The sequence below is a fragment of the Ciona intestinalis genome, unplaced genomic scaffold (genome assembly GCF_000224145.3).
Source record: "Ciona intestinalis unplaced genomic scaffold, KH HT000059.2, whole genome shotgun sequence".
In the NCBI taxonomy this organism is placed as follows: Eukaryota; Metazoa; Chordata; class Ascidiacea; order Phlebobranchia; family Cionidae; genus Ciona; species Ciona intestinalis.
The window spans coordinates 15,190-26,981 of record NW_004190381.2 but is presented as its reverse complement, the minus strand read 5'-3'; the positions used below and the strand labels follow the sequence as shown (position 1 = coordinate 26,981).

Below are 11,792 nucleotides of genomic sequence, written 5' to 3'. Positions count from 1 at the left end.
CACAATGTACTCGCTTGTCGGAATCCTTTCCCACAAACTTTACAAACGAAAGGTCGCGCCCCTGTGTGTACAGGCATGTGACGGGTCAAGTTGTATTGTGCCTTGAACGTCTTTCCGCAGATCTGCAATTATAAGATGACATTTCTATATTACCGCGGGAAATCTTTACCCTTGATTTCCCATTTCAAATCAAGAACATTTATTTTAAATCAAGAAGAACGTTTCTTGCTGCGGTAGAAGACGAGACACCTTTAGCACATAATATCCAAATATCCTAATCGTGTTTTAAACAATTAACAACGGTCTATGAAAGTCGTGAGGATACGATTTTATAATTTTTTAAACGTTCTTAGTTTACTTCCAAATGGGATAAGAAAATAGAATAAAAAGGTGTCCCATCTCCCCCATCCTACTATGTATAACTTAAACAACGGCCTTGTATGTGTTTTACTTAAAGCAGCCAACGTTCACCCATGCAGTCCAAATTAGTTTTGTCCTTTTTTGCCCAAGGACATATATCCTTTTCGTTTCATTCAAACAAAATGAAACACAATAGTTGTGTATTGGCCAATAAATCAAAATGGTCGATATGTGCAAGTTGTATCCACTATCTGGATTCGAACCCTCATCCTTAGGATTTCTAATTCCGGTATTTGTGCCGAAGTTTCCATGTATTATGCCTTTAGCTATATTGGTATTGCATGCAATATATAGTAAAGTGGGGGGAGATGGGACATCATTTCATTCTATTTATCGTCATATTTGGTATAGTAAACAAAGAACATTCAAAGAATTATAAAACCGTATCCTCACGACTCCCATAGACCATTGTTAATTGTTTAAAACACATCAGAATGTTTGGATTTTATGTGATAAAGTTGTCCCATCTTACCCCAACTGTAATACACAAAGCTTATCTTACCCCGCAACTGAAATTGTTTTTCCTCGTTTCCCCACTAACGTTCAACTGAAACGAAGAATTCGATATTTCTGGGTTCGTTTCGTTGGACTTGGCCGATAACACTGATACATCTGATAGCGACGACTCATTGTGTGAAGAATCAAATGTTGCGTAACACCCCGACATAGGCCTGGACGCCTCCCGGCCTTCAGCGTGTACAATATGGCGGTCGGGCAGATCGCCGTCGTAGATGGCCTTATCAGACAGTATATCATACGCTGATAGCTGCTCGCGCGTCGCGGGGAGTAGTTTTTCGTTTCGAATAAAACTTTTGCTACGAAGAGAATTTCCATTGAAATAGTTCGGAATTTTTCCAGCTTGCTCTCTTAGCATTCTGCGCTCGTTTGATTGACAGGTGTCCCTCTGTATGCCCAGAAGAGCCGCGTTTTCAAAAGTGTATTGGAAGGCGGACGGATGGAAGGTAGGCTGCGGTAAAACGTAACTCGGGAACGAGTTGAAGGTTTTCAGTGTTTTCTGTCGAAGTGCGAGCGCCGTTAAAGCTTGTTGGTGGCTCCAACACCAATGTATGGATGAGTTGTCGAAATGAGAGAAATCGCAGCGAGGTTTAGCAAGTAAATGACCACCACTCGTCTCACAGCATGTAGAACAACCAGGAAATAAATATTGTGCGTTGTTGGGCAAGCGGTATGAGTTTAATTGCTCAATTAGCCCACTGTGTTTAAGGTCCTGTTGCACACGATGCGGCTTTCGCTTTTGGCCGTAAATTACCGACAGTGGGCTAAACGGTAAGCCACGTTCATTGAAACAGTTTAACTGCCATGATGGCTGCATTACATCAGCGACCGCTGGTTCCTTTCCTCTCAAAATAAAATCACTTCTGATGGCAGTTGCTTGTCTATCGTTGATGGTTAAGCGCTCAGCGATTCTTTTACCACCGTTGGTGTTCTCAGAACGCACCGATATCGGAAGTGGTGATTGTGCCCTACTTCGAACTTTGCTCTCGCCATCGACCGCGAAGTAGACATCGGAAGAACTCCCGGAGATTTGGCTCTGCTAAAAACAAACAAAAATTCGTTAAACCGATTGAATGAATTGCGACAAGCAATTGACTCGTAACGTGAATAAATATCAGCCACATAAATAGCAAGATAAGGCAATTACACGGATCAACCTGCATTACCTGAAAAAGTGAAAGTTTCCCACACTTTAAATGTCAATTAACGATAAGACCAAAATTATTTTGAACAATTTAAACTTTCGTTTATAAAAGTAAATTTTTTGTTCCGAAAATAAAGTAAAATCTAAATTTAGATTTTGTATATAATCGGAAAAATGAACGTGTGATTTACAACGCAAAGCTGACATTAGACAAATCGTTCTAATCATCGATATACCTGAACACATATTAATTAAGTTTAATCAGGGGAAAATCTGTTTAAATTTTTACCAGAAATCTCTAATATTATATATAGTAGGTTGAGGTAAGATGGGACATCTTTTCTTTTATTCACTTGTTTGTAAATAATCTAAAACATTCACAAATTTACATAACCGTATTCTCACGACACTAAAAGAGCATCGTTAACTGTTAAAAACATGATTAGGAAATATGAAATATTTTGGGAAACCATCTTACCCCACAGAGCTACATTCCACGCAACACATATGTGCTGTCGACACCATAAACGCTGCCCAAAAAAGTTGTTTAAATAAAGTTAAACATTTAACATTATACTATTAAAGCAGTAAAATAGGTTATATAGAATGAACTTGAAACACCCGTGTTATAACGACTGTCGTTGCCCCGCCATGTGAAGGTAAAATAAGTTACATTTATTCCAAAACTAAAATTCTATAAAAACCGTTAGAGAAACTGTTTTAACACGAGAAAATAATTATTTTTAAATTTGACATGTGTAATAACGTGCTGTCTTTAAACAGACGATTTTCCATTGGAATATATTTTATCATCGTTATGTTGTATTTTTTCCAATATAGCGCTCACTTCTAACATACTTTTATAACTGTTCGAATACAGTAGCGAAGATTAATATATTAAAACAACGAAGAGAAGGAATTAGCAGCAAAATGTCAGTCAGTAAAAACACGCCATAAAGTAAAAGCGTGGTTGTTAAACCCACAATATAATTCGCTACTTGGCAAGAAAACTAACAAGGGCAGCAAAATGTAAATAAAACCTTGCGTCCTGCTGTTACTATAACGCTAGAAAGAACTTTTAGCAGTAATTTATTAAACGGTAAACTTTAGCGTAACTCAGTCAGAGGTATTTAATTTCAGAATTTATAGTAAGATGGGGGATATGGGACACCTTTATCACATAATATCCAAATATCCTGATCATGTTTTAAACAATTAACAATGTCTATGGAAGTCGCGAGGATACCGTTTTATAACTATTTGAATTTTTATTGTTTACTATCAAGTGGGGCGAGAAAATAGAATGAAAAAGTGTCCCATCTTCCCCCACTCTACTATATATTTAAACGGTAAAACTGAAAAAAACAACAATGTTATCGCACGGTACATATCAGCTTGTGTCGTCTTATTTGGTAGTAAATAAAGAATATTTGTGGAATTTTATATATGTAGCATCACGACTGTTAAATGGCGTTTTGTTAATTGTGAAAAAAAGAACAAGATTAAATAAAAATAGCGTTTTATTAATTGTAGAAACACGATTAAGTAATATGGGATATTTTGTGTTAGCGATACCCTCGTTTCACGTATGTAACATATTTAGTTCCAGTGAATAAAACATAAAATAACATAATTCAACAACGATTACATAAAAAACTAAGTCCATTAAACTGTTCAAAAATATCAGAATACGCATTATAAAACGTTTATTATTTGTGACAAAAACCCAAACAAGTTTTTACAACTTTTGTAATCTTTTCTCTTCTTCATCTAACTTTGACTTATTTCAAGAAATTTAGATATTTTATAAAAGCCAGTATACGCAGCGTATTTAACCTTTATATCTAGCTTTAGGTTTTTCTATTTTTTGCAACAATTAAAAACACAAACAAATTCACTTCTTCTCTTATATTTAGCTGTCTGTTTATCTACTTTTGAAAATCATACAAAAATATCAACTTTTATTATTTTATCTCTCCTCATATATCTTGCTATATAGAGTAATGTGGGGAAAGATGGGACACCTTTTCATCCTATTTATTCGTCCCATTCGGAAGTAAACAAAGAAAATTCAAAAAATCATAAAACTGTATCCACACGACTCCCATATACCGTTGTTAATTGTTTAAAACACAGTTAAAGTATTTGGATATTATGTGCTAAGGTGTCCCATCTTCTCCCACCCTACCATATGTTTCTAGTTTTGAAAAAAAAAAACACAAAAATATCAACTTTATCTTCTTACCCCTCCTCGTGCATCCAAACGATGTTCATCATTTCTTGAAGTTTCTTTCGATAAATTCGTCCGGGTTGTTTTCTTGTCTTCAGCCAAAAGATTTTCAATATAAAACTGTGGCTTCGTTTTCATCATAAAAATCAGTATATAGCAATTATAATGTAAAATTCCACCATTTATTTGATCTGAAATCAATCAACGCATGAATATATTTAAGTTTAGGTTTAGACTTGCTATATAGCTTTTCTCTATGCTTTTCAAGTAAATAAAACGCATTTTGCATTTATTGTACACCATATTAGCTGTCGCTGAATATTCTTTTAGTATAACTTATATTTCATCTATTCTGACTTCTACCATCGTATAAGTCCTTGTGCAATTTCTCACCAAGTCTAACCACATTTAACTGTGGTTTGAATTTATACTTCCCCCAAAGCTTTACATTTGTAGCAGCAACCAACGTGAATGCTGCCAAAACCTGACTTGCTGCGTCTCCATTTTACAACCGTCCGTTTCTCCTTGTCTCAGCATATATGGCGTTGAAATTTCTTCTGTGACTGCGTACTCGTGAGTTCGGGAACGGAAAGAACTTTCTGTCGTATTGGATCCGGTTTTGGCAATCTTCCACAACTTACAAGCCTCGGGAATTCAACTTTAAGATAAAACGAACCACGATTAATATTTAATACACCCCACATCCCCTAGATAACTACTTATTCCAACCCACTGCAGCCTGCTTAACGTTTCTCTTTGCGCCAGTTCTATCACGTTAATATTCCATCTCTTGTTCAAAGTTACAATCTTGTTGTATATACGGACACCAGCGCCATAACGTTGGCCACGATCGGCCTTACTCGTCCCCCACCGTTGCTCAGTCGTTTCACCCTTGATAATATCTACGATGGAACACGAGATAGTAGACTGACACAATCCGACCACACACGATCCTTATACCTCCTACTTGCATCTTGTTCACGAGCTCGCCTTGTTTTACGAGTTAAAGCACCCGCGACCCGAACGCCACACGTCAGAAAAATGGCGGCCGCTAATCGTCTCCTCTAAGGTACTTTTGTATATAATCGTTATCTGTTTTAAAATTCCTTTAAAATGAAATCAAAATGCGTAAGGTTTATGACTATTAAAACCACTTCGCTGATCTAATAATAAGATACTGGCTTTGCTTACGTTCCTATGAATCAGCGATACCAGATCGTTGGGCTGCTCGCCATGTCTGGTGTGCCTTCGCGGCGAAAAGCGAGGGTTATAATCTTAACTGGCGTGTGCCGTTTTTGTGTCGCCTCCACCCTGGTGTCTCGTGTCAATCAAAGCAACCAAGCCGTGCAAAGCCGATCTTCGGATGTGACTTAGTTAGCGTCAACACATAAACTAGCAGACTCCGACCACACATGGAGGTTCTTTTACTTAGGTCATTTTATACCAGCGGCCGGCGCATCAAAATGGCCAACAAGATTAGACTACCATGAAATCGCAAGCGCTATACAGAGCAGCGCGCGTTGGCGACGCTTCAACTCTTAGCTTCACTTGTTGTTTACAGTTCATCGTTTGATATCTAGTAGCCGATCGACATTAAAGATAATCCTTTTTTCCACCGACCAACCGACCACCCCTAAAACAGTGAAATTCCACAATTTGTTTGACAGCGCTGACGTGGTAGCAGTGACAGGGTAACGCGTTTCGAATTAGTCTTGATGCTTCACTTAAGGAAAGAAAAACATCTTCGGTCCCACAAATCCAACAAAACACCCTGTTTAATGCAGAAATATACATAAAGTAACTGGCTGGATGATTTTCTTTACATGATCAAGTGAGTAGGATTATTCTGTCATTTTTATTGAGATTCAAACGTTTTAAATCGACGCCACAGATCTTATGTTTGCGCTTAATTCGCGTTTACATCATTCTGCATCAAAATTATGACAGCTGATAATTTTCCATTAAAATTTGCGGCGTGTGAGTTTATGAGTAATATATTATATAGCTAACTCCTTGGCGTATATTATACTCGGTTTTACCAAAAGATTTATATGAAATGCGGACGTTTAGTTTAAACTGTGAAGCTGCGTGCGGTACTTGTATTTATTTTAGAAAAGCCGAACGTTCGATCTTTATCACTAACAGGTTGTTCCTTTCATAAACTAAAGACAAACTGCCACAGTGACCGGCGACTCCTTGTTTTAAATAAAACAAATCGTTCCCTCCTGCCCACAAATCAGCCAGCGAGGTGACGGGTTCCTTCCGCCGTTGACCGGATTATTCCGGCGTATGTGGCTTTGCGCTCCTCTATGCCGGTGATGCGTCAACGTGGCTCGTTTATGGCGAAAGCTAAGGGCCGGATACAAGGGTGCCAGGCGCAGTGCGCACTTTTCAAGGTTGAGTTACTACCTAAGTCTTTGTGTGTTCTGGATAAAGTGGAATTGAAATGATGTGGCTGTTTAGCCTTTACAACCAAACAGAAGACTCAAACACTTCTTCAGGGATCGCGAAATTATTTAAATATTTATCTTGCGATGCGACTGCTCATCATATGCGTGAAAAGAGCGATTTACCGTTAAATCGGCACCGCCCACCGAGCGGGTATACTTGTCGTTATGAGACTTGGATATTTTGTAACGACGCCGAGCTCCATCACCGGACAGTGTACACAACAAACTTAACTGTGTACGACCGCATCGTCCGACTAATTGAAACATTCTTACGACTTGAATCCAACAACTTCGCCAAGATTACCATGCTTGTCATACAGTTTGTATAGATAGTGATCTCACTTAGACCTCCAACGTCGAAAACCAAACTCGTACTTTTAAAAAGAGACTTCGGGACAATTTGAACTTGTACACAAAAGTAAAAACACAACAGCGAGCATTTTGTTCGCCATGATTTATTAGACAAAATAGAACAACGATCCGCGATGACCTTTTTTATCAAAGACGATGTACAGTAGGGCGGGGTAAGATGGGACACCTTTAGTTTTATATACTTAACATCGGCATATGGGAGTCGTAGGGATAAGGTTTCATAATTTGTTAAGTTTTTTATGCTTCCCACCAAATTGGACGAGAAAATAGAATGAAAAGGTGTCCCATCTTCCCCCACTCTACTATACAACTCCGGGCAACAAACTGTTTACATATATTTGTGCTTTGTTGGAGAAGATGTTCTTACTAAAGCAAGCGAGCCGTATTTTTAATCCAATGTTTTGTTTGTATAGGGTTTGTATAGAATTTATAGAAACCCGTGTATACACAGACGTCTGGGGCGGTAATGAAGATTCGTCTCTATTGTTATCCTTTAAGTTAAATACGACGTCAAGTTTGAAACCAAAACCATGTAACGGATATTCACTGACGCTAAGCAATGAAAATACCGATATCTTTATATATTAGAAGGGGAACATGGGACACCTCCTTAATTCTATTTTCTCTACCCATTTGGTAGTAAACAAAGAACATTCAAAGAATTATGAAACCGTATTCTCACGACCCTCCACCATAGACCGTTGTTAATTGTTTAAAACACGATCGGAATATTTGGATATTATGTGGCAAAGACGCCCGTCTTTTCCCACCATTTATGCCACATATGTCACACCTTCGTTTCTAGTGGATAAAATACATAACAACGTAATTCAACCACCATTACTTGGAATACAATATCTACAAAATTTAGTTCGAAGAATACGGACATCTAATAATGCAAAGCAATGAAAATAAAACGAAAAACTTATGAACTAGAATACTTGGCATAATCGGCCATTGTATTAAAATAATTCACGCTTTGTTCGCTTAGCCATGCAGCCGCCTAGTTGCGGCACAAAAATGACCAATCGTTATTGTTATTCACAAACGGCCAATCGATCAGCGATAAGGGGTTGCCCAACCCTACAGGTAGATTCACAATAGTCACTTTTACTCGTGCCAGCCATGACGAATTTGCACAAGTCCTTAAGCCTGTCGCTTTAACCGCGGTCTCGCCGGAAAAGGGCGATTGGGAATCGTCGGCGTGACGGCATGCGGCGTCTTACGGCCGATTGGGAAAGACGGCACACGACAGGCCGACCGCTTTATCTTCTAACTTGGAAAGTCTTTATCTCACTTCCGCAAACACATCGTTAATCAAGATTCGGGATGCGATCAGCCGCGGATTACGGCAGAAAACATTCCCGTGAAAAATCGAGCGCCATGACAGCGACAAATCCATACAGTTTGCAAACGATTAAGTTTGTTCCATGCAGAATACAGTTTGTTTATTTACCGCATACTTTTGTTTTGGCAGTGTGGGAAGAGTAAACTTAACTGGCCAGTTTTGCCATGCAGAATAAGGGGTCAAGTTAGTCCAGGTTTCGATTTTCTTTTATCGTTCCATTTTCCTAGCAACAAAGAATATTTCAAGAATTTTATTTTTGGATTCCCGAATACTATATAGTAGGGTTTGGTTTAGTTAAAGAGGATATTTACTTAAAAATGCATAACCGTATATTTCCACGACTTTAAAACTGCGTTTTTTAATACTTCAAAAAAGGATTAGAAAAACATGGGAAATTAGTTCTAACGGTATCCATCTCGCCCCCTGGTACCATACATATACACGAGTCTGCGGTGTATTTTTCCCCCGAATTTCGTTCAAAATCGTGCAATTAAGTCATTACGAGGTGAGAACTGAGCGACTGAGCTCACAAGTCGGAAGTGAAATCGTTTTCTCTCATTTCCCACCGACATAGCTTGCCAAACTGCAGCCACAATACTTGTACCAGTTGACCGCGTGTCGCAATTTCAACTTCGAACTTGTGCCTTGACAAGCAACTACTTGTAATGGTGGGTTCCGGTGCTATTATGATACAACCTCCCCGTGTTTCGCGACAAGTAGTCGCTTGTAATCGCCACCGATTGCTTCCTCCGCAACCATGGATTGAAAGCCTGGGAAACAAATGTTCATTGTAACGTACAATACCGTCTGCTTCAAGGCAAGGCAAGTCCGTTTCTTTCCGATTATAAAGACGTATAATAGGGTGGGGTGAGATGGGACACATTTTTATGTCATTTTTTTATTTCCATTTGGTAGTAAACAAAGAACATTCAAGTATTTATAAAACCGTATCCTCACGACTCCCATTGACCGTTGTTAATTGTTTAAAACACGATCAGAATATTTGGATATTATGTGCTAAAGGTGTCCCATCTTCTCCCCACTCTACTATTTATATACTACGCTGGGATGAGATGGCCTACATTTTCAATCTTTTATATGTTCCAAATGGTAGTAAACAAAGAATATTTACATAGTTATATAACTGTGTCCTTGCGACTAAAAAAGAGCGTCGTTCAACTGTAACGCGAGCATCGTTAAAATAATATAAATGTGCTCAGCAAAAATGTTAAAATTGCAATAGTAATTTTTTTAAGCGAAAATCGATCTTGGGCGCCACACAGCGGATATCTATTTTTACATCGCTTTAAGGCAGATGTTTTTATTCAACAATATCTATATTTTATGTTCTTTTTATTTCATGTTAAACGTACTTTGAAAAATAAAACGATAAAAGAACAAAGCACGCGAATTGCCCATTACACCAGCCATTAACGTTTGATATCCTGTTTAACGAATTTATCGCCGTTGTCTCCACTTTGCCAACCTTTTTGTGCCAGGCATGCGTTCAATTAATACTTAACTAGGTATTTACATTAATATCGTTGCATTTCCTGATTACACAAGAACATTATGCGGTCCGCGTTCTACGTTCCACCAGTTGCATTAAATACACACAACGATCGTTATAATGCAACATAGTAGACGAGAATTCGTTAGTCTGTTAATACACACAGGTCGAAGAAAGTGGTGTATTCCATTCTATATGGATGAGGTCCTAGAGGACCTAGGATTTAGGCCAAGTTTGGCTTATTACCCTATAAATACCAGGTCGAAAATATAACATGTACAGGGCATAAGCTGTGTTACATAGAAATTTTAAACGATTAATATAATAAAGCGAACGTTACTGTTTATTTTCGAAGGTAAAATAAAACGTGGTCTATAATCAGTGCGTCGATAAAATAGCAGGGGGGACGATAAACTTTGTCTACGAAAGAGTTTTTCCAATGCTCACTTTTTCTAATTCAACTCTAGCTTTAATTTCTTAGGGGGGCCCCCCCAAAAGGGGGGGGGGGCCCCCCCCCGGGTTTTAACATTTGCGTGCAATTGAGGTCAGCGTCGTTTTTTGGGTATAGTAGGGTGGGGAAAAATGGGACACATTTCAACAATATATTTTCTCGTCCAATTTGGTAGCAAACAAAGAACATTCAAAGAATTTTAAAATCGTATCCTTACGACTCCCATTGACCGTTGTTAATTGTTTAAAACACGATCAGGATATTTGGACATTAAGTGCTCAAGGTGTCCCGTTTTCCCCACCCAACTATATTACGCAAATGTATTTTAAACATTTTATTTGTGACAAGTTTTCGTTAATTTTTAATTTTACTTATCGATAACTTGAACACGAGTTCGACACCATGCGAATGAACGTAGTCTCGGGACTTGAAGTGACCCGCTTAACCTAACTACTATATTCATGTACAAACAACCAACCAGCATTGTTTACTTGCTTTCTTTAAATGATTAATATACAATACCATACCTGGTACAATGACTGACGCGCAAACATTACATTTGATCTGTTACATAAACCATGTCTACGTATATATAGCATGCAGTGTATGCATTCTATTATTTGTCTCCATTTTAAGTGGGGAAGTGGGGTGGGGAAAGATGGGACACCTTTTAACTGTATTTTCTCGTCTGATTTAGTAGTAAACTATGTACCATATGCATTCTACTATTTGTCTAAATATTTATTATTATTTCTACAGCTTAAACGTACTTTTGTGGCAAACAAAGAATAAATGTAACAAAATGCATAAGTTGATAAAGTTTTTGCTTTTGTTTTGCACCATATTTAAAGGTAAGTTTGTTATTTTACTAAATACGAGCGTTACTAAACACCTAAAACTCCAAATTTATTTCATAAACTTTGACAAGTAATTTACCATAATTATATTCTTATATATTTATAATGTGTTGTTAAGCTTGTTTTAAAAATTCAACCGTTTAAAACACACAAACAAAGTAACAAAATATATTTTCATTCATTTCGTTTCAACAGCTAAGCGTTTTCACTGCTGTACTTTCAATAACTTTTACCACAGCATGTTTTAACGGCTGTCGTTTTGCTGATGATTTCAAGAGAACGATATATTATTGTTTTAATAATTTGATCTTCGTATTCGAAAAGTTAAATACAAAATTTCAACAAAAAGTGTGGTCGCCTACGAGATACACTTGTGGGGTATATAGTAGGGTTGGGGAAGATGGGACACCTTTAGCACATAATATCTAAATATCCTGATCGTGTTTTAAACAATTACTAACGGTCAATGGGAGAATATAGTTTTATATTTTCTT

At 37.7% G+C, this 11,792-nt stretch overlaps 2 protein-coding genes across 2 annotated transcripts in view; one reads left to right on the top strand and one right to left on the bottom strand.

Moving 5' to 3' along the window:
• Window positions 1-4,493, bottom strand: part of LOC108950211 — a 5,395-nt gene extending 902 nt beyond the window's left edge. Inside the window, exons 1-3 of the mRNA XM_026838116.1 lie at window positions 4,326-4,493; window positions 923-1,975; window positions 4-122 (exon numbers count right to left, since the gene is read on the bottom strand). Coding sequence (XP_026693917.1) covers window positions 4-122; window positions 923-1,975; window positions 4,326-4,451 — 1,298 coding nt within the window. The 5' untranslated portion in view covers window positions 4,452-4,493. The remainder of the gene's footprint in view (window positions 1-3; window positions 123-922; window positions 1,976-4,325) is intronic.
• A 6,713-nt stretch (window positions 4,494-11,206) lies between these two features.
• Window positions 11,207-11,792, top strand: part of LOC108950210 (C-type mannose receptor 2-like) — a gene marked incomplete at its 3' end in the record, with an annotated part of 15,770 nt that continues 15,184 nt past the window's right edge. Inside the window, exon 1 of the mRNA XM_026838126.1 lies at window positions 11,207-11,292. Coding sequence (XP_026693927.1) covers window positions 11,244-11,292 — 49 coding nt within the window. The remainder of the gene's footprint in view (window positions 11,293-11,792) is intronic.